The 25,249-nt window shown below is 47.2% G+C and overlaps 2 protein-coding genes across 9 annotated transcripts in view; one reads left to right on the top strand and one right to left on the bottom strand.

The window, feature by feature from the left end:
- iqsec3a (IQ motif and Sec7 domain ArfGEF 3a) overlaps positions 1-16,174 on the top strand; it is a 48,173-nt gene extending 31,999 nt beyond the window's left edge. For 2 of the 8 annotated variants that reach the window (XM_078787541.1, XM_078787540.1), the window contains exons 5-13: positions 1,338-1,460; positions 4,273-4,439; positions 4,593-4,732; positions 7,910-8,035; positions 9,088-9,187; positions 9,287-9,445; positions 10,819-10,908; positions 10,977-11,023; positions 12,310-16,173. In XM_078787541.1, coding sequence (XP_078643667.1) covers positions 1,338-1,460; positions 4,273-4,439; positions 4,593-4,732; positions 7,910-8,035; positions 9,088-9,187; positions 9,287-9,445; positions 10,819-10,908; positions 10,977-11,023; positions 12,310-12,876 — 1,519 coding nt within the window. In that variant the 3' untranslated portion in view covers positions 12,877-16,173. Of the gene's footprint in view, positions 1-1,337; positions 1,461-4,272; positions 4,440-4,592; positions 4,733-7,909; positions 8,036-9,087; positions 9,188-9,286; positions 9,446-10,818; positions 10,909-10,976; positions 11,024-12,309 lie in introns of all 8 variants that reach the window. The other 6 variants (XM_078787516.1, XM_078787508.1, XM_058077793.2 and 3 more) reach the window with 6 other exon arrangements.
- On the bottom strand, positions 15,578-25,081 carry slc6a1l (solute carrier family 6 member 1, like). Its single transcript, XM_058077800.2, has 15 exons — positions 24,930-25,081; positions 22,515-22,839; positions 22,325-22,456; positions 20,876-20,976; positions 20,689-20,798; positions 20,485-20,617; positions 20,163-20,297; positions 19,130-19,233; positions 18,930-19,054; positions 18,749-18,861; positions 18,027-18,158; positions 17,864-17,966; positions 17,691-17,791; positions 16,648-16,815; positions 15,578-16,547 (listed from the first exon to the last, which is right to left on the bottom strand). Exons 2-15 carry the CDS (start codon positions 22,753-22,755, stop codon positions 16,458-16,460), a joined length of 1,788 nt encoding a protein of 595 aa, XP_057933783.2. The 5' UTR covers positions 22,756-22,839; positions 24,930-25,081; the 3' UTR covers positions 15,578-16,457.
- Between the last annotated feature and the right edge of the window lie 168 nt (positions 25,082-25,249).

Below are 25,249 nucleotides of genomic sequence, written 5' to 3'. Positions count from 1 at the left end.
CCAAGGCCGCTTGGTGAAAACGTACGTTTTAAAGCCCGGCAGCTGCGTGCCGCCCTGCCAGGTTGTGTATACTGCCATGCTAGCAGCACAGCGGAGTGGAGGGGGGGGCAGCGGCACAGCATCTTGTCTGATGTCATGTAAACAAGGAGTGACAGAGGAGGAGAGGGTCCATCAAGTGGCGCTCACTGCATGGCTGCCATTGTGTCAGAACGCTGTGGTTCATAGCGAGCGTGTTGCATGGAGGATGGATGTCCAATAGGCTTTCAAACCTGCTTTCACCTGCTCTGGTTTCACCTCACTATGAACTCATCAGCTTGGTTTTAATTAAGGTAATTAAGATTGACTTGTCAGCTGTGGGGAGGATTTTCCGCTCAGAGGGATTGGCCCGCCTTTCTTGCCAGCTGCATCTTCATCCTCCTCAATGCTCCTCCATCCTCCTCCGTCCTCCTCAATGCTCCTCTGTCCTCCTCCATCCTTCTCCATCCTCCTCAATGCTCCTCCATCCTCCTCAATGCTCCTCCGTCCTCCTCCATTCTCCTCCGTCCTCATCCGTCCTCATCCGTCCTCGGTCCTTCTGCATCCTCCTCCATCCTCCATCCTCCATCCTCCTTCATGCTCCTCCATCCTCCTCCTTCATCCTCTTTCGTCCTCCTCCGTTCTCCTCCGTTCTTCTCCGTCCTCCTGCATCCTCCTCCCCCATCTTCCTGCGTCCTCTTCCGTTCTCCTCTGTCTTCCTGCATCCTCCTCCGTCCTCCTCCTCCAACCTCCTCCATCCTTCTGCATCCTCCTCCATCCTCCTCCACCCTCCTGCGTCATCCTCCGTCCTCCTCCATCCTCCTGCGTCATTCTCCGTCCTCCTCCGTCCTCCTCCGTCCTCCTCCATCCCTTCCATCCTCCTGCGTAATCCTCCGTCCTCCTCAATGCTCCTCCATCCTCCTCTGTCCTCCGCCATCCTCCCCCATCCTCCTGCGTCCTCCTCTGTCTTCCTCTATCCCCCTCCTCCTCCATTCTCCTCCGTTCTCCTCCGTTCTTCTCCGTCCTCCTGCATCCTCCGTCCTCCTCAATACTCTTCCATCCTCCTTCGTCCTCCTCCATCCTCCTCAATGCTCCTCCATCCTCCTCTGTCCTCCTGCGTCCTCCTCTGTCTTCCTCCGTCCTCCTCCGTTCTCCTCCGTTCTTCTCTGGCCTCCTCCGTGCTCCTGTGTCCTCCTGCGTCCATGTGTGTTGAATTAAAGGGCCGCTCTTATCTCGCCGTAGCCGCATGGATTCCCGGCACACTGATTACAATTTGGCTCAACCCCCACCCTCGCCCGCCCCCCCTTCCCTGTGTTCAACAGCTGCGTGGTGGACGAGATGGATTTTTCCGGCATGGAGCTGGACGACGCGCTGAGGAAGTTCCAGGCCCACATTCGAGTCCAGGGGGAGGCGCAGAAAGTGGAGCGTCTCATTGAGGCCTTCAGGTAATTAAGTCGTTCCGACTTTGGAGATGTAAGTCAAGTTTCCTTATAAATGACAGCTTATACCTGCAGTACATATAAGTATACATACGTACATGCAAGTATATATAGTACATACTATATACCACAGTACTGAGTCCTCACTGTCCATTGGTCGAGCGTTGGTCGGCCTTTCTCCCTTTTTGAACATTTGACCATGTCTGACTTCTAGCGGTGTCACATGATTTCGTGTCACATGACCTTGCAAGATTAAAACCTTTCCAATGCATTGAAATTGACAATAATGAGGAACCGGAACAGATCAAATTCAGACAATACCCAACCGTAGCCAAGGCTAAAAAAGCCCTCACGATCCAACAGTGTGAGTTAACTGACGGCCATGGCTTCAAACATTAGCTTGCTAGCGAGCAAACCAGTTAGAAGAAGCCAACAACGTACCACTTCCACATTGATTGTGAGGACAACTTTACATTACTGATGCCTAGTGGCCTGAATACTGCATGTAACTTGTCTTTAAATATCATTTGACCAATAATTTGTATCGTTTAATTTATGATTTCATAGCGAATGAACCATAATCGAACGCCGACGTTGCGTGCGACGACTGCGTATCTAAAACGTAAGCCAAGACAGGATATCAGCATCCCAAATGTCTTCTTTCTCTACACTCGCAAATCTTCCACTTGCCAAAATAAACATGAGTTGAAACTGTCTGGCATCTTGGATGAACGACCACCTGTCAGTGTCGCCCGAGGCGCACAACGAGGAGGTAAACACAACGGGCAGAGAGAGAGAGACCTTGGCAGAGCAGCAATGCCCGGGCAGCCGCGTGTGAGGAGGCGTGAGATAGGACACAAACCGACGGGGAAATGAAAAGGGCAGAAAAACACAAGGGAGGGTTTATAAATAACCAGCGTTGCGTAACAACGTCCACTCACGCTCCGTGTCGCACCCTCGTTCCCTCACAGCCCCCCTGCCGGGCTCGGATGCGTCTCCTAAAACACACTGGGGCAGGAAGGGAAGTGTGTGTGTGGGGGGGGGGGGTCGTTGCAAGCATCAGTCTCTCTATTCCTGCTGCGTGAGTCTGCATATTCGCTGGACATTTGCATTTTTTTTAGCTAACATCCAAATATTGAAATGCTGAAACACACACATACGCAAAAAAAAAAAAAAACCCCGGCTGTGTAGTAATCAAGGTGCGGCGTGTAGTACAAAGTCATTAATGCGTGTATTTGCTGTAATATGAGCCTGAAGTCCCACGGAGACGTCGGACCCCAATCATGCAGCTCAGTGGGCCTGTAAAACGGTGCCGCAACCTCCTGTGTGAAAATGATTACTGCTGGAATTAACTATTACACACACACACACACACACTCCACGATCCACGTTGTAGTGTTGTTTTATTGATGCTCCGCACAGGCCCTGGTCATACTTTATGCATCCGACTTGCAATAATCCCTCTCCGACGGAAGCACACCGCGGCTCCACAAATGTGCACACTAACTCTTCGCTTCAGATGTTGGTCGTGCTTATTCCAGTTTCACGTTGCTGATTTTTTATTTATTCTGTCCGGGCGCTTACATAAAAGGTTTGGCAGTTTAACTGCAGCCGAGGACGCTGCAGATTTCATCGCCGCACGGGGAGTCGCCCAAAAAAAAACAAATTGCGAATGAGGTGAAAGGAGCCGTGCAGAAAATAAACTTCTTCTTTATTGCACCAATCCGGGATTCACGGTGCGTTCAATTCCCGTGGGACATAAAGGAGACGTATCATGTCCAACATATTCACATGAAGTCAAATTAAAGCCATAAATCGAAGGTTGTATGCCGTCCCGAGACACTCAGTTCATGAGACGAGACAATGCACAAGACTGGCTCTATGGGAACGACGTTAAAGAAAGAATATTATTATATTCATTCATTCATTTTCTACCGCTTATCCTCATGAGGGTCGTGGGGGTGCTGGAGCCTATCCCAGCAGTCTTCAAGCGAGAGGCGGGGTACACCCTGGACTGGTCGCCAGCCAATCACAGGGTACATAAAGTCAAACAACCATTCACACTCACATTCATACCTATGGACAATTTGGAGTCTGCGCGCTAACCACTCGTCCACTCGCCCATTATTATATCATTCATTCATTCATTCATTCATTCATTTTCTACCGCTTTTCCTCACGAGGGTCGCGGGGGGTGCTGGAGCCTATCCCAGCTGTCTTCGGTCACATTCATACCTATGGACAATTTGGAGTCGCTAATTAACCTAGCATGTTTTAGGAATGGGGGAGGAAACCGGAGTACCCGGAGAAAACCTGCGCATGAACAGGGAGAACATGCAAACTCCACACAGAGATGAACGTGGAATTGAACCCGGGACTCCTAGCTGTGAGGTCTGCACGCTAACCACATGACCGCCATGCAGCCCATTATTATTATTATTATTATTGTTGTTGTTGTTACTGTTATTATTGTTATTATTGCTATTTGTTATTATATTATTATATTATGTAGGAGAGTGGAATTGAACTCGGGTCTCCTAGCTGTGAGGTCTGCGCGCAAACCACTCGACTGCCATGCAGCCCTAATAATATATAATAATATTATTATATTAATTAACATATATCATGCACTATGTGCCTTTTATTTCTACTACGATACACTCTTCTACACTCTGTGTGTATGCTAGCGGCCCCGCCTCCACCCACCCAGACAAAGAGCTCACTCCATTCTTGCCGTTGTTCTTTGGAACCAACGCACCAAGTAGTAAATCGAAGTAAATGGACCTGTCTTCTTCTGTGTCTCCATGCTCCCCGACAGCCAGCGCTACTGTATGTGCAACCCCGACGTGGTGCAGCAGTTCCACAACCCGGACACCATCTTCATCCTGGCTTTCGCCATCATCCTGCTCAACACGGACATGTACAGCCCCAACATCAAGCCCGACCGCAAGATGCTGTTGGAGGACTTCATACGCAACCTTCGAGGTACACTGGAAAAACAGGTGACGCTGAGGCGGTTTAACATCTTGGTTTGGTCCTCCAGGATGCTCTCTGCTGACGGAAATCTCTCATTGCGTTGACATAAATGGTACAATCCATCGCCATGACACGGATGTTTGGTCTTCTCTTCCCTCCAAGGCGTTGACGACGGAGCGGACATCCCTCGCGACATGGTGGTGGGCATCTACGAGAGGATACAGATGAGAGAGCTGCGCTCCAACGAGGACCACGTCACCTACGTCTCCAAGGTGGAGCAGTCCATTGTCGGCATGAAAACGGTGAGAATTTGTTGTTTCCAGTCCAATTGCGCTCATTCTTGGCCCAAATTAAGCATACTTGGCATCGGCGGAGAGGTTCTGGCCGACAGCAGCTCCTGTGTGAAGGTTCACCGAACCATTGCAGTAGTATTTGTAGATGCGGGTAAAAGTATTTAATGAGCAGCAAAATGAACCAATCCAGAGGTACAACATACAATACAACAAAGAAAGGAACTAAATAGCAACAAAAACTTTTGACACTTTTAAAAACACTTAAATACAGAAGAGACAGACAACAATATTTAAAGTTACTCAAGCGAGGAGAGTGAAGTCTCTTTTCGGGGGTCCCTACTACATGGTCGTGCAACTCTAAGTGTGGGGGGGGCATTTGCACAAGCTGTATTTGTTTGTCTATGTATGTGTGTGTGTGTGTGTGTGAGAGTAATTACTTTTATTTTATGAGTTCTTATCTTGACACATTCTTGCAGGATTAACATGAGCATCCGCAGGGTTGCTGTTGGCGCATCCAGGCACCTCCAGGACCCGGGGGTCGCTGGGGGGGTCTCTGATCAGGGTCACAGGAACATTCCAAGACTTTCAATTGTCTAAGCAAATGGATATAAGGGTGATAACTAACATTATATTCATTCTATTACATTTTATTCTAACAACGCACAAACAGAGAACAAAATAATGTTCCAAAATAAGAGCGCGCACTACGTGACGCATCGGGCTACGCTGTTGAGGATTTATTACGAGTGCCTGTACACACGTTCCCTGCCAAGTCGGTCATCATTCAAGGCCTTATCATGATCACCTAGCCTAAGCAGTGCGAGTGGAGCACATTTGTTATCCATTAAACGGCAACGAGCACCTCAGCTCGTTACGCCAGCGCCGTCAAGTCATTAAGCGGCGGCTGTTTCTCGCTCGGTTGAGGTGAAAAGTCGTAATCTTTAAGCTTCTGTGTTTGTTTTGTCGACTCTGTGAGGATGGCGGGAATATGTCCTCGGTCACATGACTGCACGAAGAGCGTCTTTCCTGAGGATTCTCACATCGGAGCCATCCATCCTGTCATTCATACGAGGCTCCGCCCCACATCTGGTCACGAATCCATCCGCTTTTTAATGCGTCGTGTATTCCAAGATCCCAAACCGGCTCGGTGGAAAAAAAAAAGAGTTCATCTCTGCGACTTTGTCATGACTCAGTGACATTGAGACTCTTGATTGCTGCCATCTTACTCACCCCCCCACCCCCTGCAGTGTCTTTGCCCTGCGCTCGTGAGTGTGTCAGTGATGGATGGGCAGTCACAGGATGACAGAAGGAGCCAAAACATGATGGATCGCCGGGACAGGAAGTCAGGCGTCCTGAGCTACAAAAACGCAAGAAGATGAATTTGGTGAAAGCAAATATTTTTACTCTCCCGTAATGGCTTCCTCTCTCATAGTCGCTAGGAATATTTGAAGACTGGATTATCAAATATTTGAGGTCAATATAGTCAGCGTGTGTTTTTGCCAATGAACATTTTATGCTAATGCAGTCGTTTTTCCCATTTGGGCTCCTGCGGGGAAGCCAGCAGAGAACATATTACCCCATCACTCTCCAAAGGCAATGCTGTGGTCCGAGGCGTCTGTTGGGATGAACCTCAGCACGACCCCTTTAATGGAGCATGATGACCGCCCGGAATCAACATGATAGGATTAAACAAAGGAAGAGGAAGTGGCGGAGGACGCTGCCTGCTCTAGCTTCATCTGGCTTTGTTGTGATGCATTGTTCTGGTACGGTACGCGATGGTCCATTTGTTTACTTCAAACATGCTTCAAACGCCACACCGAGGAACATTAGAACACCATTTGAACACCATTCAGGAGCGGCAAGAAGCAGCGCTTATTTAAAGCTACGGTTTTTCTGTAAGTCCACTCCTGATCAAAATGTTAAGACCAGTTGATGAATTTAGCACGGTTGGATTTGGGACATTTGGGGATGGATTTCCCAATACAGACATCAGTTCCAGATCGTTGATGCCCTGCGTAAAGCCATCTTCAGCACCTGGAGGAACATTCCCACTGGCCTCCTGGAAACACTGGAGGAACGTTTCCACTGGCCTCCTGGAAACACTGTAGGAACGCTCCCACTGGCCTCCTGAAAACACTGGAGGAACATTCCCACTGGAAGAACATTCCCACTGGTCTCCTGGAAACACTGGAGGAACATTCCGACTGACCTCCTGAAAACACTGGAGGAACATTCCCACTGGAGAAACATTCCCACTGACCTCCTGGAAACACTGGAGGAACATTCCCACTGGAGGAACATTCACACTGGCGTCCTGGAAACACTGGAGGAATGTTCCCACTGGCCTCCTGGAAACACTGGAGGAACATTCCCACTGGAGGAACATTTCCACTGGAGGAACATTCCCACTGGCCTCCTGAAAACACTGGAGGAACATTCCCACTGACCTCCTGGAAAACACTGGAGGAACATTCCCACTGACCTCCTGGAAAACACTGGAGGGACATTCCCACTGGAGAAACATTCCCACCGGAGAAACATTCCCACTGGCCTCCTGGAAACACTGGAGGAACATTCCCACTGGAGAAACATTCCAACTGGAGGAACGTTCCCACTGGCCTCCTGGAAACACTGGAGGAACGTTCCCACTGGCCTCCTGGAAACACTGGAGGAATGTTCCCACTGGCCTCCTGGAAACACTGGAGGAACATTCCCACTGGCTTCTTGGAAAAACTGGAGGAACGTTCCCACTGGCCTCCTGGAAACACTGGCATCAAACATCCTCCTTTCCGACTCAACATTTGTATTTTAGGAGGGTTTTAGTGTTTTTTTAGCAATGGTCTTCAACTTGTGATCATGTGATGACCAGCCCCTGTCAGTTTACTGCTTGTTTGCAATAAGTGGCTTCCTCACTCCCATTTCTTCTTTTAGCATTTTGAAGCCAGCCTACGCAGTGTAAAGGAAAATCAAGGATCTAAAGCAGGGATAAAACTCCAAGGAAAATGACACCAAACAGGAAAGCAGTAAGTTAGAATAAGGCGAGACGAGCGGAGTAAAACTGTCAGCACAGCAGTCTCGTCTTCAACTTGCGGGATGCTGCACAAGCAAGTCCTCAGCGGTGTTCGGTACGTGCGCGGGGATTGATTAGTTTGGCCTGAATGTGTCCTCCTCTCCCTCCCCCTGCAGGTTCTCTCGGTGCCTCACAGAAGACTGGTGTGCTGCAGTCGTCTCTTTGAGGTGACGGACGTCAGTAAGGCCCAGAAGCAGGCGGCGCACCAGCGAGAAGTCTTCCTCTTCAACGATCTCATTGTGGTACGGAACTTTTTTAAGACGCTCCGACTCCTCGTTCTCCGTCGACAGATGACAGTTTAAACCTCCCCTTGCGTCAAGTGCGGCGGGCGTTGAGCGTTAAAGCTGCTTATTTTGCTCGCGGCACCTCCAGCAACTGCTTTTAGTTCCGACATCCCTGCACCATTCCGAAGGAGCAGCCGGAAGGTGTTTGACTCGGGCGTACGCCACAAAACAAAGGCATCATGTCGGGCGTGATTAGGAATCTCATTAGAAGTCACGTGGTGGGTTATCTTGCCGGAGCGCTTCGGCGGCCATCATTATGTAAAATGCTGATCTCGCTCTTAAGTCCTGTGTCCCCTTTAATTGGGGGCTGCGGGAAAAGAGGGGAAAAGGCACAATGGGAGCAGAATTCATTTGACGCCTTTAAAAAGTACGGGGAATGTCACCGCGGAGTCAGGTTCACGGGAAAACGAAGCAGGGATCGATGGGCGATCCATTTGACAGCTGCAGCTATCTAGCTAATGTTATCTACCTAGACCAGTTGTCTCAAACTCAATTTACCTGGGGGCCACTGGAGCTAGGGTCTGGGCAAGGCTGGGCCACATCAGGTTTTCAAAAAAAAAAAAAAAACGCATTTATTAAAAACATAAAAATATACAAACTTCTTCAGTGCTTTGGTATTGCGCAACTGCAGGGTCTTGAGACACATGCTAACTCGCAAACTAGAGAGCTAGCGACCTAAACGGTAGCCTTCAAGTTATTTCCTTTAAACTTAAATAGCCAAAAACTTACCACTTCCACACAGATAGGGAGGATAACTATTAACAGTTATTTAACCTTTAACATGAACATTAATCAAACGTAATAATTTTTTCGGGGTACATGATACCATACAGCATCCATATCAAACTAACATTAACTTTCATATCAAGGCGGGGGCCTCAAACTAGTGTCCTGCGGGCCACATTTGGCCCGCGGGCCGCGTGGCTGTCACGTTCACAAGGAACCATTTATACCCCCCCCCCAAAGCAGATAATAGTTGCATCCCACTAAATGAAGTCAATGTCCTGCAGATACTGAAGCTTTGTCCAAAGAAGAAGAGTTCAGCAGCCTACACGTTCTGCAAAGCCCTGGGACTTCTTGGCATGCAGTTCCACCTGTTTGAGAATGAATGTGAGTCACCGGGTCGGAACTTTGACGCCGCTCAAGAGTGCGGAGGAAAGTGCAGAGTAAAATAGCTTTTCGCTTCTTCTTCTGTTCTTCTCCCGTCAGATTACCCTCACGGCATCACCATCCTCTCGCCGTTTGGCTCCGACAAGAAGCAGGTGCTCAACTTCTGCGCCCAAAGTGCAGAGGAGCTGCTCAAGTTCGTGGAAGACCTCAAGGAGTCCATCGCTGAGGTGTCGGAGATGGAGCAGATACGCATTGAGTGTGAGTCCCATTTTTGTTATGTTACATCAGATATACTTATGCAAATTAATTCATTCGCGGGGGTGCTGGAGCCTATCCCAGCTGTCTTCAGGCGAGAGGCGGGGTACACCCTGGACTGGTGGCCAGCCAATCACAGGGCACATATAGACAAACAACCATTCACACTCACATTCATACCTATGGACAATTTGGAGTGGCTAATTAACCTAGCATGTTTTTGCAATGTGGGAGGAAACCGGAGTACCCGCAGAAAACCCATGCATGCACGAGGAGAACATGCAAACTCCACACAGAGATGGCCGACTGTGGAATCAAACTCGGGTCTTCTAGCTGTGTGGCCTACGCGCTAACCACTTGTTCGCCGTGCAGCCGGATTCAATACTAATAAATGAAATATTTTCATACTTATGGCATAGACGTCTAAATATGACTTTCAAGATTATTAGAGCCCTGTAGACATGAAATAACACCCCTATATCACCTTTTTTTCTGGACAGAGATGGCCGAGGGTGGGATTGAACTCGGGTGTCCTAGCTGTGAGGTCAGCACACTAACCACTCGACCGCCGTGCAGCCCCCAAACAATATTAGCATGTTTATTAGCATTAGCATGTTTTTGGAATGTGGGAGGAAACCGGAGTACTTATGCAAATATGATTTTTTAATTTATTTTCTAATTTTTAATCCATTTGTTAACATTGTGTAAATTATTGTGTAATTATGGTGTGTTTTGTGTAGAATTTTGAGGGGGAAAAATGACTTAATTCCATTTTGGAATAAGGCTCATAAGAAAATGTGGAAAAATGAATACTTGTTATCCCTCGTTACGTCGGGATTTGAATATCGACCTCACACTATTGCGGTTTTTCCATGTGGGGCATCATATTCAGAAAGACTTAAGGCTGCCAAGGTTTGTCAACAAAGACTTATTTATAAAATATTTATGCAAATAATTAAAAATAAAAAAATAATAATAAAAAATAAATAAAATAATAACATAAATACTTATTTTAAAACACTTTTAAAACATTTTTAATGCATTAAAAAAATGCTCTTTATGTTATCATTATGGGATGTTCTGTGTAGAATGTTATTTATTCCATTTTGGAATAAGGCCGCCATGCAACAAAATGCGTAAAATGCATTCCCCTACACCCGGGCGGCGAGCCCGGCATCGACCAACCAACATTACCCAGTGGCGGTGATTGGAGGTGGCGTGCAATTACCATGGAGTGTGGGGGTTAATTAAGAGGATCACGGCGATTTGCATTCCGGCGTCGGAGGCGACGGCATGCGCGGTTGCGTGTCGAATGTGATCACGATGATGACGCCGGCCGTGGCGGCGCGTGTCTTGTTCTCTCTCTCTCTCTGCAGGGGAGCTGGAGAAGCAGCAGGGGTCCAAGGCGCACTCGATAAACAACGGCACACAACTGGAACTACGCGGCAAACATGGCGGCACGTCAAGTAGACGCATACTCAGTATATTAGGGATATGAATATGTCAAATATTTATTATTTTGTGTCTTTTCTAGCAGGAATCCAGGAAGGCGAGGACATCGGCGGACACAATGCAGTAGAGGTGAGTGCTTAGCGACAAGGCCATGCCCCCGCTACCGCAGGTAAGTGATCGGACTAGTCCACTGAAGCTGAAATAGGGTAGAAAAAAACGGCAGCGACGTCCCCTTTTAAGGATCACTCCAAGTGGAATCATCACCCATCTCCATCCCGAAATACCCAGGCGACATCAAGATGGCCCGCATCACCCAGGAGGCTGTGGTGATGACCTTCTCCCCCATGGCGCCCCCTGGAGGTAGAGTGGCCAATCACGCAGCCACACGGAGCTCCATTAGCTATCCAATAGAAACCACCATTGAAGGCAATATATTGCTTTTATCAGCGCAATTCCGACAACTCGGAAAACCGTCCCCCCACCCCTGCGCTGACGACACCCCAGGTCAGCTTCCCCCCCCCCCCCTCCCGCCGTAAATGTCAACGGCTGGTGGGAATGAAACGTTAGCTGTCAAAGCGCATTCGTGTCGGAACGCAAAGGAAAGAGGAAGCGGGGGGGGGGGGGGAGGAAGGGTCCGTCTTCGGGCATGTCTCCACCCATCCATCTGCAATAAGAAGGAAGTTCTCGTGCAAGGTTCCCAAAGTGCTGCCTTGATGAAGATCCGATCGGATGAGACAAGCGGTGACGGACGGCGACCTCCTCCAGCATATGGCGTCTTTTAAAATCAGCGGCGCTCTCGTGCTTACCCGGCAGCATGACATGGAACGATGATGCCACCTTTGACCCCGCCCCCCCCCCTCCCCCTCCGGGAATGTTGGATGGGATCCGGAGTAAAAATGAGGATTTCCTGGTAGATTAGGAGAGCGTAGCAATGTGACGTTTGCATTGTGACTTGTTGCTTGTGGGCGTCTGTGCTTGTCTGCTCACCTCCTCTTTTTTCCTGTGTCCCGGTTACCCACCACCCCCAAGTGTCCCCCTTGTCGGCTGTCCCCATAGCGCCACACAGTGGTTTGGAAGGGCGATACAGGTGCCCTCAGTGTCCCCTTTGGAACCACCGGGCTCACCCTCCCCCCCTCCACACACACACACACACACACACACACACAATCCCATTAGTGCCCCCCCCGTCCCCCCTGTCACCCCGACCCCAAATGGATGCTCCTCTTCACAGCACTCTGGAGAACGCCACAAAGTGTGTGTGGGTGCCTGTGCGTGTGTGTATCATGACCTCACCACCACCTTCACACCCACCCCCCCACACCCCCCAAAAATGAATAAGAGGGCTTGACGGACCTTAGAGGAGGAACCGGTTTGATAACATTTGATGCTGTTCTCTTGGCTGTTTTCTAAACTAGGTGTCAATTCACAACAGGCTTCAGACGTACCAGCTCAGCACGAGTCCCGAGAGCGCGGCCCTTCTTAACCACCGGGGGGAGCTGCTCTTCCACCCGGGGCTAACCCAGGGCCCGGCGGCGCCTCCACCTCAACATCTGCAGCTGCGCTCGGCGGCCAGCACCCCCGCCCACCGGCCATACCCCCAGCCGCCGCCGCCATTGCCGCATCCGCCGCCGGCTGCCAGCATGGCCGATCTGCGGCCCGAGACGCTCATCCAGTGTCAGCAGATCGTCAAGGTCATCATGCTGGACAACAGCGGCCACGCCCGCATGGAGGCCTTCCTCAGCCACGCGCCCGCCCACCCGCTCCACCACCACCACCTCCACCACCAGCATTACCAGCTCAGCCAGTCGGCCACGTCCACGCCGCTTCGCTCGCCCGACAACTCACATGGCGGCGGGGGTGACGGCCACCAGCCCCCGCTCCCCCCACCGCCGCCGCCGTACAACCACCCGCACCAGTACATCCCCCCTGACCCCCGCCTCAGTCTACATCGGACCCCGAGTGGCTCTCGGAGCATGGTGTAAATAGAATCACTGTCGATCATGTACATACAGATGATAGATAGATATATGGATGGATGGATGGATGAATGGGTAGATGGATGGATAGATGGATGGTTGAATGGATGGATGATGGATGGATGGACGGATAGATGGATGGTTGAATGGATGAATGATGGATGGATAGACGGATGGATGGATGGATAGATAGATGGATGGATGAATAGATGGACGGACGGATAGATGGATAGATGGATGGTTGAATGGATGTATGATGGAAGGATGGATGGATGGACGGACGGATGGATTGATGGATGGATAAACGGATGGATGTATAGATGGATAGATGAATGGATAGATGGATGGATAGTGGATGGATAGATGATCAATGGATGGATGATGGACGGATGGACGGAGAGATGGATGGATGGATAGATGGATGAATGGATAGATGGATGGTTGAATGGATGTATGATGGATGGATGGATGAACGGATGGATTGATGGATGGATAGACGGATAGATGAATGGATGGATGTATAGATGGATAGATGAATGGGTAGATGGATGGATGGATAGATGATGGATGGATAGACGGATGGATGAATGGATCGACGGAAGGATCGACGGAAGGATGGACGGATAGATGGATGAATGGGTAGATGGATGAATGGATAGATGGATGGATGGAAAATGGATGGATAGATGATGGACGGACGGACGGACGGATGGATGGATGAATGGATGGATATATGGATGGATGGACAAATCACACTTCTATGCTTCTATTTAGGCAGATACGCTTAGATGAACATTTTAAAGAAAGAAGAAGAAACATGGAGCAAATACATATAGGACTTTACTTGACTACACGTGGATTTTCAAAACACGTTTTTAGAACTATTTGCCACTTTTAACTCTCGCTTATTAAAAGGCAGCAAACCAGGATGCAGGAGAAGATAATAACACCATCCTCCCTTCCTTCCCTCCCTCTCTTCCTTCCTTCCTCCCTCTTTCCCTTCCTCCCTTCATCCTCATCGATGACTCTTGTGCCAAAAATATCAACAAAAAAAGCCTCCACTTAAATAAAAAAGAAAGCTTGATTGTCGCTAGGGCTCCAGAAGAGAAGACTATGTCCTTGCTCCTCAAGGGATGGATTTATTTATGACCAACGGATTGACAACCGTTTGCTTCCATGCAAATTCAGGAGGACAACACATCTCTCCAACACGCTTGCAGGAGGAACTTTGATCTTACGGAGACTCACTGTGGCCGCCACGTTTCTCTTGCTTTTCTTCTCCGGCTCTTTTTGGTTTTTTCTTTGCTGTCCACTTTTGTCTGCGTGTTATCTTCCCCAATCTGCAGCCGTGCTTAGCTTTTGGTCTGACATTCATCCCAAAAGCTTGGAAAAAATACCAACACCAGCTTGTTGCCGCAGCTCATCTATTTCTGTTTTGCCCAAGTGTAGATTGTAAATATCACAGGCCTCCTTTATCTAGCCTCTTGATAATCACACGGAAATGATCACTCCCTTCCAGACCCGACTCGTCAACTCAAATGACAGTTTGACATTGTTAGTAGTGTCATGAGTGTTCCAATTTGCTTAACCCCAACCAGAAAAGCAGCTTCCAGACCCAACTAGTCAACTTTATTTACATTATTACAAATGCGATGATTATTTCAGTCAATTTGCATAACCCCTCCCTCCTTATAAGCCGCTTCCAGACCCGACTGGTCAACTTAATTTTCATTATCAGAAATGTGATGATTATTTCAGTCAATTTGCATAACCCCTCCCTCCCGAAAAGCAGCTTCCAGACCCGACTAGTCAACTTAATTTACATGATCAGAAATGTGATGACTATTTCAGTCAATTTGCATAACCCTTCCCTTCCGAAAAGCAGCTTCCAGACCCGACTAGTCAACTTAATTTACATTATCAGAAATGTGATGACTATTTCAGTCAATTTGCATAACCCCTCCCTCCCGAAAAGCAGCTTCCAGGCCCGACTAGTCAACTTAATTTACATTATTATAACCCCTCCCTCCCGAAAAAGCAGCCTCCAGACCCGACTAGTCACCTTAATTTACATTATCAGAAATGTGATGACTATTTCAGTCAATTTGCATAACCCAACCCTCCCGAAAAGCAGCTTTCAGACCCGACTAGTCAACTTAATTGACATTATTAGTGATGACATTATTACAAATGTGTTGACTATTTCAGTGAATTTGCATAACCCCTCCCGAACCGAAAATCAGCTTGCAGACCTGACTAGTCAACTTAATTTACATTATTATAACCCCTCCCTCCCGAAAAGCAGCTTCCAGACCCGACTAGTCAACTCAATTTACATGATCAGAAATGTGATGACTATTTCAGTCAATTTGCATAACCCCTCCCTCCCGAAAAGCAGCTTCCAGACCTGACTAGTCAACTTAAATGACAGTTTGACGTGACTGGACACACCCGTCCTCCACCAGTCCTGTCCAGTTCATGTAAAACAACCAGTTGGAGCTATAAACACACCCCAAAAGTGAAAGCGTAGGCAGATGAATGGGATTTATTTGTACTTATTGGCTTGATAAACATTACAATATGAAGTTTGCTGGCTTTGCATGTTATCCCAGAGTATGTTTTTGTGCATGATTGAATCAAGTGTGAGCACATGAAGGCTGAGGCCATTTGAAAGAAAAGATATTATTATTCTACCCCCCCCCCCCCCCCCAGTCAAACAAATACACTGACAGTAGGATGCACAGTGACTAATATCTGCTTTTTTTCTCCCCCGTTCAGTCGCCTTTTTGCTTTTTTCCGGAAATGCTTTACTTGTGTGTGTATGTGTGCGTTGAGGGGACGTAAGCACGGCAACCAATGTAGCATTTCGGGAGTCCCGTGAGTGGCGGACCTTCACATACAGGACACTGACCAAAGGGCTGTCCCATACAAATGCACTGCTTCATGAATGACTCCAAAATGTTCGGGAATGTTGATGTAAAGGGAAAAAAACCAAAAAAACAAAAAACACATTCATGATAGGCAAGTGGGAAAAGGGAGTGTGAGAGAAATGAGCCATCACTTCCCACAGTCAAATTCCACCCTTTGACCTGTCTCTGCAGTATATCAACATGCTATTAAATAGGATTCCAGTCCATCCAGCGCTATGTTGTGTTGCTTTAAACGCCCCTTCCTGCAGCTTTAACACCACAAAGCATTCCCAGATGTTTTTTTTTTTTTACACACATTTTAGTTCATGCATATGCAGTACAAGGTACAGGAATAAAAATACCTTCTATGTTTTCATTCAAAGTACACTTGTTGCAGTTCTTGACGAAAAGACAACTTCAGAAAAAAATGCATTTTTTTTCACACTACTTCATTTATCGCTATTCCATGTTTGCTTTAAACAATATCCTTGCTAAAAATAATCAAAATATTATTTAGTAACACAGTATAAGCAGCACATATTTACATTTTTCTAATTAATTGTTTTTGTGTTTTGTTCATTATGTAAACAAAAATAAGACACATAACTGACACTTTTTTTTAACACTGAAAGATTAAACAGAGGTTAAAGGTGAATATTTTCCAGGAGGGTTGCGGTTCTAGACGGGAGCTTCGCCAACAATTTGAGTGAAAAGGTCATGACCTGATGGTTTGTCGTCCTGCTGGGATGTTGTCATCCTCTTCCAGCGCTGAAGGTAAAAAGATAAACGTATTTTTGTACCACCTGACATGACTTCTTTTTGTTTTTTCATTCATCGCCATGTACATGACGACGACGACGACGCTAACCTGCTTGACGCTACCCGGCGTTCTGCAGAACATGTAGATGACGTAGCCCGGGATGAGAACCATGGAGGACATCGCCATGAACCAGCCGATGGTTTGGCCCCACAGCGGGTACACGTACTTGCCCAGAGTCAGGGGCGTCATCTCCACGGCGCTGAAGGTAAACACGCCCTGAAAGAACCGTTCAGGTCTCTTTGAAAAGTAGAATAGCGTCAGGCTGCCTTCATTCCGTGTTATTGCTTACAAAGCAGTGTGGTGTCAACCAAGGCTTGGCTAAGCTAAGCTTGGCTAAGCTAAGCTGCCTTCATTCCGTGTTATTGCTAGCTTTCCTCACTTAAATAGCAGAAAATAAATATTTTATATATTGATTTGAACTTTTAATTAAACAAACTTGCCTTAAAAAGCAGTGAGGTGTCAACCAAGGCTAGGCTAAGCTAGGCTAGGCTAAGCTGCCTTCATTCCGTCCGTGTTATTGCTAGCTTTCCTTACTTAAATAGCGGAAAATAAACATTTTATATGTCTATTTGAACTTTTAATCAAACAAACTTGCCTTAAAAAGCAGTGTGGTGTCAACCAAGGCTTAGCTAAGCTAGGCTAGGCTAGGCTAAGCTGCCTTCATTCCGTGTTATTGCTAGCTTTCCTGACTTAAATAGCAGAAAATAAACATTTTATGTTTCTATTTGAACTTTTAATCAAACAAACTTGCCTTAATAAGCAGTGAGGTGTCAACCAATGTGAAATGGCTAGGCTAGGCTAAGCTAAGCTAGGCTAAACAGGCAAAGTTTGACTTAGTTCAATTTGTAATTTTCACCTACATTGTTAAACATTAAAAAAAACTCCATATTAATAATTACCGACACAGTGAGCTGCTAAGCTAAATGCTAACACTAGCTAACTATATGAATCAAGTATTTTAGCTTAGCTCTAGCATGCTAGCATCCTTAAATTTAGGCCCACATAGAAGGCAGCCATTTGACACCCCTGCACAACCGGTAAAGTATTTTAATGCAAAGTATTTTGGGGTATTCTCACGTATCCCGACCTACCAGACAGATGAGCGGTGTGAAAAACTTCCAACAAAGTTTCCACCAAGCGCAGGGTCGGTAGCCGATCATGTCCTCGATGTCCTTATAGAACCTCTCAGCTCCTGACGTGAAACGTAAACATTGCGATTGCGGCACAGAGACGAGCGGTCGTAACAAGCCGAGATGGTTCCTACCGTACAACCAAGCGATGGAGACCGTCTCGAAGAAGACCAGGAAGAGGAGACACATCCCGCTGGCTGAGTAGTAGTCGAAGAGCTTGAAGACGTACAGGCCGCCCTGGAAGACGCACGCCGCGTCAGTTTGTCATCACGTGTGTGACGGCAGATGCTGACACACCTGTGTGATGTTGGAGAACCCGATGATGAAGGAGATGAAGCAGACGATGAGGATGAAGCTCTTCTTCCTCTTCCTCAGCAGTAAGGGATACTCGTCCATGAGAGCTGTGATGAAGCCTTCCACCGTGCAGAACTGATTGGACAATCACAATGGCTTTGTCTGCAGAGCCAAGCTAGGCTAGGCTTGGCTAAGCTGCCTTGATTCCGTGTTATTGCTAGCTTTCCTTACTTAAATAGCAGAAAATAAACATTTTATATTTCTATTTTAACTTTTAATCAAACAAACTTGCCTTAAAAAGCAGTGAGGTGCTAAGCTAGGCTTGGCTAAACTAAGCTAGGCTAAGCTAAGCTGCCTTCATTCCGTGTTATCGCTAGCTTTCCTTACTTAAATAGCAGAAAATAAACATTTTATATTTCTTTTTGAACTTTTAATCAAACAAACTTGCCTTAAAAAGCAGTGAGGTGTCAACCAAGGCTAGGCTTGGCTAAGCTAGGCTAGGCTAAGCTGCCTTCATTCCGTGTTATTGCTAGCTTTCCTTACTTAAATAGCAGAAAATAAACATTTTATATTTCTATTTGAACTTTTAATCAAACAAACTTGCCTTAAAAAGCAGTGTGGTGTCAACCAAGGCTAGGCTAAGCTAGGCTAGGCTAAGCTGCTTTCATTCCGTGTTATTGCTAGCTTTCCTTTCCTGCGCTATGTGTGTGTGTGTGTTTGTGTACCTGACTATCTAAGCCCAGCATCATGAGCATAGAGAAGAAGAGGATGGCCCACAGAGACGACATGGGGAGCTGGGTGACGGCCTGAGGGTAAGCCAAGAACGCCAGACCAGGACCTGTGGGGTTCCAACATGGTCGACTTTCGTTCCTTTTCTTTCCAACACGGGATTATCGAATACTCCACCTGAAGCGGCCAGCTCCCGCACAGGCTTCTTGGTGATGTTGGACATGAATCCCACAATGGAGAAGATAACAAAGCCTGCAAACATGCTCGTGCAGGAGTTGATGCAACACACGATGATGGAGTCCCTGAAATGGCCAGCAAGGATCATGAGAAGAAGACTATCTCTACTATTATTTTTTTTTTTTACAAATGGGTCGTACTTGTAGACGTCGTTATTGTAGCTGTTGTAGCTCCCCAGCGCGATGAGAGAACCCAGGCCCAGGCCGTACGAGAAGAAGATCTGAGTGGCGGCGTCTAGCCACACCTGACACACAGCAGATACTACACGCATTGGAATAATACTCCATAATCCAATAATCCATAAAAAGCACGGAACGCCACTTTTTTCTACACAAAATGTTCCATAGCGCTTGTCCTGACTGGAATGGCGGCTAAGCTGGAGCCTACGGAATATTCAAGACCAACAAAGAGCATATGGAGATACCTGACAATATTTCTTTGATTTTGTTTCAAATTAATTAACTTTTTTTAAAGAACGTAAAAATCACATTTCAGGGCGGCACGGCGGTCAAGTGGTTCGCGTGCAGACCTCACAGCCAGGAGACCAGGGTTAAATTCCCCCCTCAGCCATCTCTACCGCTTATCCTCACAAGGGTCGCGGGGGTGCTGGAGCCTATCCCAGCTGTCTTCTTGGGGCGAGAGGCGGGGTGCACCCTGGACTGGTGGCCAGCCAATCACAGGGCACATATAGACAAACAACCATTCACACTCACATTCATACCTATGGACAATTTGGAGTGGCTAATTAACCTAGCATGTTTTTGGAATGTGGGAGGAAACCGGAGTACCCGGAGAAAACCCACGGGAAGAACATGCAAACCGAGGGTGGGATTGAACTTGGGTCTCCTAGCTGTGAGGTCTGCGCGCTAACCACTCAACCGCCGTGCAGCCCCCCCAAACAATATGATCCCTGTCAATTGAAGTTGAAGTCAATAAAGTTGACTTTGACTTGACTTTGACTAGTATTGATGACTAAAAAATAGAACAAAGAAATTTGATTTTTACGTTCTTTAAAAAAAGTTAATTAATTTTAAACAAAATCAAAGAAATATTGTCAGTTATCTCCAATTTTTTTTGGGTCGATGCTGTGGTTTTATCCAAGAAAATCTACATTTAAAAAAAAACCGATTTATTCTGCATTTGCTCCTCCGTCAGTGCTTCGATTATGCGTACCTCGGAGCTTGTCAGCTTGTTGAAGTTGGGCGTGATGTAGAAGCGGATGCCATCGATGGCCCCCGGCAGGGTGACGCCCCGGAAGAACAGGATGAAGAGCATGAAGTAGGGATAGGTGGCTGAGAAATACACCACCTGAATTTGGGAACACATGAAAATATCCATCCCATGTCGATTGCTTATGTCTGACTCTGGACTCTGAGACACTCGGCTGTTGTGGAGGCTTTGGGACCATTGGATCATTCCTCTAAATCCCAGACCTACATCTTGGAGAACCCCCATTTTAAGTACACAGCAAGTTAATCGCAGGAGAACGTCTGACCTTCCCGGTCCACTCCACTCCCTTCCAGATTGAGAAATAAACGAGAACCCAGGCCAGTGCCAGGGTGCCCACCAGTGGCCAACGAAGCTCTCCTGGTTCCTCCAGACCGCCGGACAGCTGGTGCATGTTCCGCCTGCGGATGAAACGGCAGATGAGCGCGGGAATACCAATGATCTTCTGACATCCAGCGTGGCTTCCACTCACTCCCAGAACTCGGTGACGGCGCTGGTGAGGTTGGTGGTGTCCGCCAGGCTGTAGTTGCTGAAACATTTATCCGTGTTCCAGGGATTGTTGCAGTTTTGCCAGGGAAGCTCCTGCACGGAGGACAGTAAAAATTCGGTACATGTTGGAAATCCAATGGCATCCATTTTGTAACTGGAGGCTGCAGTACCGAACCGAAGGAGTTGAACAAGTAGTAGAGCGCCCAGGCGATGATGATGATGTAGTAGATGTTGAGCCAGAAGGACAGCACCACTGCAGCCAGACCGACACCTGCAGCGAGTGAAGATGTTTGATCCACCTCCCAATCCCACCTTCCTACGCTTAGTGACCCAAAGGACAAGATGGCGGATGCTAGCAGCCGATATGAGTTTCCTCCTTAGGGGGGCTGGGCTCGCCCGTACAGATAAAGTGAAAGTACTGTCATCCGGGAGAAACTCAGAGCACAACCGTTGCTCCTCCGTTCCTCCTGATAGGAGCCAGATGAGGTGGCTTAGGCACCTGGTCAGGATGACTTCCGGACGCCTCCCTGGGGAGGGCATGTCCGACTGGTAGGGGGCCTCAGGAGGGGGCCTCAGGGAAGACCCTGGGAACATCTTGGTCTCCCTGCTTAGGCTGCTGCCCCCACGACCTGACCTTGGAAGGATGGATGGATGGATGGAAGCAAGGTTGGATGGATGGATGGAAGGACGGATGGAAGGAAGGTTGGATGGATGGAAGGAAGGTTAGATGATGGAAGGATGGATTGAAGGTAGGATGGATGGATGGATGGATGGAAGGAAGGATGGATGGCTGGATGGATAGAAGGTTGGATGGATGGATGGAAGGAAGGTTGGATGGATGGAAGGATGATGGATGAATGTAAGGAAGGATGGATGGATGGAAGGTTAGATGGATGGAAGGATGGACTGAAGGTTGGATGGATGGATGGATGGATGGAAGGAAGGATGGATGGCTGGATGGATAGAAGGATCGATGTAAGGTTAGATGGATGGATGGATGGATGGATGGATGGACGGATGGATGGAAGGAAGGTTGGATGGATGGAAGGAAGGAAGGATGGATGGATGGATGGCTGGTTGGATGATAGAAGGAAGGATGGATGGAAGGAAGGTTAGATGGATGGAAGGATGGACTGAAGGTTGGATGGATGGATGGAAGGAAGGAAAGAAGGATGGATGGCTGGTTGGATGATAGAAGGATGGATGGAAGGAAGGATGGATGGAAGGAAGGATGAAAGGCTGGATGGATGATGGATGGATGGATGGATGGATGGATAGATGGATGGATGGAAGGAAGGATGGATGGATGGAAGGATGAATGGAAGGAAGGATGAATGAAAGGATGGATGAAAGGATGAATGGAAGGATGGATGATCGATGTATGAAAGGATGAATGGAAGGATGGATGATCGATGGATGGATGGATGGATGGAAGGAAGGAAAAGGATTGATGGATGGAAGGATGGATGGATGGAAGGAAGGTTGGATGGATGGATGGAAGGATGAATGTAAGGATGGGTGATTGATGGAAGGATGATGGATGGAAGGATGGATGATCGATGGAAGGATGGATGGACGGAAGAATGGAAGGATGGATGGAAGGCCATTTATGTTCATACCTTTCATCATCGGCATGAGCTTCCAAACTCCCAAGCCCCCCACGGAGGTGAACTGTCCCAGGGACGTCTCCAGGAAGAACAGCGGTATTCCGGCAAACACCAGCGTCAGGAAGTATGGGATCAGGAAGGCTCCTTGAATGGAATGAATGAATGATTTTGTGTTGCGTCCGGAACGATCTGACTTTGTTACCTCCGCCGTTCTTCCCGCACAAATACGGGAACCTCCACACGTTCCCCAAGCCGATGGCGTACCCCACACATGACAGCAGGAAATCGAACTTGCCCTTCCAGCTTCCTCTATCGGGGGGCTCCTCTTTTTTCTCCTCCTGCTCCATAGGGGGCGTCACCTGGTCCAGTTCCTCAAAAGGAACCGCTTGTTTGACGTCAGACGGGGAGTTTAGGTCCACCGTACTCTGTCCGGTCTTCCCCATGGCGGATCGGAAGGGAATGCTTTGCGTTGTCTAGCGGTTGTCAGATTCAAGTGGACTCGTTGGAAAGGAGTGAGAGAAGGAAAGCTGGGAAAAAACAAGAGTTTACTCCTAAACCTCCTGGCACTCGTGCACCATTGGAGACATTGCATGACTTATTATAATAATTACCGAACTGCTTAATTCCTTATTTCATGTAACATGCTATGTCAAGGAGATGCCTGAACAGTTATATTTACCAGTTGTAGCACAGCTGCACCAGCACTCGTGCACTCATGCATTGTATATCTTACGTACCAACTGCATAATCCCTTATTTCATGTAACATCTTATAAATATATAAAGTAAAGTCGAGAGGATGCCTTAACAGTTATATTTGCCAATTCTAGCCCAGTCTTGACTCCACTGGCACTCGTGCACCATTGGAGACATTGCATGTCTTATTATAATAATTTCCAAACTGCTTAATCCCTTATTTTATTTTAACATGTTATAAATATGTAAAGTAAAGTAAAGTTGAGGAGATGACTTAACAGTTACATTTGCCAGTTCTAGCCCAGGGCACAGCTGTACCAGCACTCGTGCGCTCATGCCTTGTATGTCTTATGTCCCAACTGCATAATCCCTTATTTCATGTAACATGCTATAAATATGTAAAGTCGAGGAGATGCCTTAACAGTTATATTTGCCAGTTGTAGCACAGCTGCACCAGCACTCGTGCGCTCATGCATTGTATATCTTACGAACCAACTGCATAATCCCTTATTTCATGTAACATGCTATAAATATGTAAAGTAAAGTCGAGAGGATGCCTTAACAGTTATATTTGCCAGTTGTATCCCAGAGCACAGCTGCACCAGCACTCGTGCACTCATGCATTGTATGTTTTATGTCCCAGCCGCATAATCCCTTATTTCATCTAACGTGCTATAAATATGTAAAGTCGAGGAGATGCCTTAACAGTTATATTTGCCAATTCTAGCCCAGTCCTGGCTCTACTGGCACTCGTGCACCATTGGAGACATTGCATATCTTTATTATAATAATTACCAAACTGCTTAATCCCTTACTTCATGTAACATGCTATAAATATGTAATGTCAAGGAGATGCCTTAACAGTTATATTTGCCAGTTGTAGCACAGCTGCACCAGCACTCGTGCGCTCATGCCTTGTATGTCTTATGTAACAACTGCATAATTCCTTATTTCATGTAACATGCTATAAATATGTAAAGTCGAGGAGATGCCTTAACAGTTATATTTGCCAGTTGTAGCACCGCTGCACCAGCACTCGTGCGCTCATGCTTTGTATGTCTTATGTAACAACTGCATAATACCCTATTTCATGTAACATGCTATAAATATGTAAAGTTGAGGAGATGCCTTAACAGTTACATTTGCCAGTTCAAGCCCAGAGCACAGCTGCACCAGCACTCGTGCGCTCATGCATTGTATGCCTTATGTCCCAACTGCATAATCCCTTATTTCATGTAACATGCTATAAATATGTAAATTTGAGGAGATACCTTAACAGTTATATTTGCCCGTTGTAGCACAGCTGCACCAGCACTCGTGCGCTCATGCCTTGTACGTCCTGTGTCCCAACTGCATCATAACTTATTTCATGTAACGTGCTATAAATATGTTAAGTAAAGACCAAGAAGATGCTTCAAATTGGTGTAACGGCCGTATTTGTCAATTCCAACCCAGATCACGTCCGCATGTGCACTCACGCGCTTGTGTTAGTACGTTAGTTACCTGATTACACAATGCTACATTTGATGTCTGGATGACATCATAGGATCAGAGAAGGCTGGTACACCGAGAGGAAAGCATTGGAAATGATTGATCGGCCTGGAAAATGTTCACATTTGCCGCTTGTATTTGTAATTCCCGTTGTTTTATTTAGAAGATGAATTGTTACGTCATATACACACAGGTTATTAAGATATGCCTTTATTTATTATTTATACATATTTATACCTGTGTGTGCTCTGGATAGGCGATGCACTGTGTAAAATCATTTTTCATGTCCCAACAATATGAAACGATCCTGAGGTAAATTCCAACTGAAAGGTGACTTTTTGCATGATATTCCCCCCCGCCCCCGAATTAGTGTCACCCCTCATTAACATAAAAATGTTGTCCTTTTCAGCCCCGCGTGATTAACACCGTACCTTGAAAGACGTCCACCTCATCAGCTCTCTCCCGGGAGTGGATCCAAAAGGTAAACCAAATCCGTGTGGACTCCCTTAAGCTGCCTCCTCAGGCCCATCGGAGGCTCTCCCCTGCCAGGGACTCTCTGCGGTTGTCCTTGTTAGCCGCAACTATCGAGTGGCTGCTAATAAAGTTCGACCTATGTGCCCGCTTTGATCATAGCTCAGCACCCGGGCCCCCCCCCCCCGGGGGCCTTGGGGCCATGTGGGATATTATGCATCACACATGCGGTGGTGATGAAGTGTTGTGAGTGTGGAAAAATGACGTGAAGATGACCCAA

The sequence above is a fragment of the Doryrhamphus excisus genome, linkage group LG2 (assembly GCF_037039965.1).
Source record: "Doryrhamphus excisus strain RoL-2023G ecotype Guam linkage group LG2, RoL_Dexc_Guam_v1.1, whole genome shotgun sequence".
NCBI classification, from domain to species: Eukaryota; Metazoa; Chordata; class Actinopteri; order Syngnathiformes; family Syngnathidae; genus Doryrhamphus; species Doryrhamphus excisus.
Note: the sequence above shows the minus strand (reverse complement) of the source record. Positions and strands in the feature narration are given on the sequence as shown.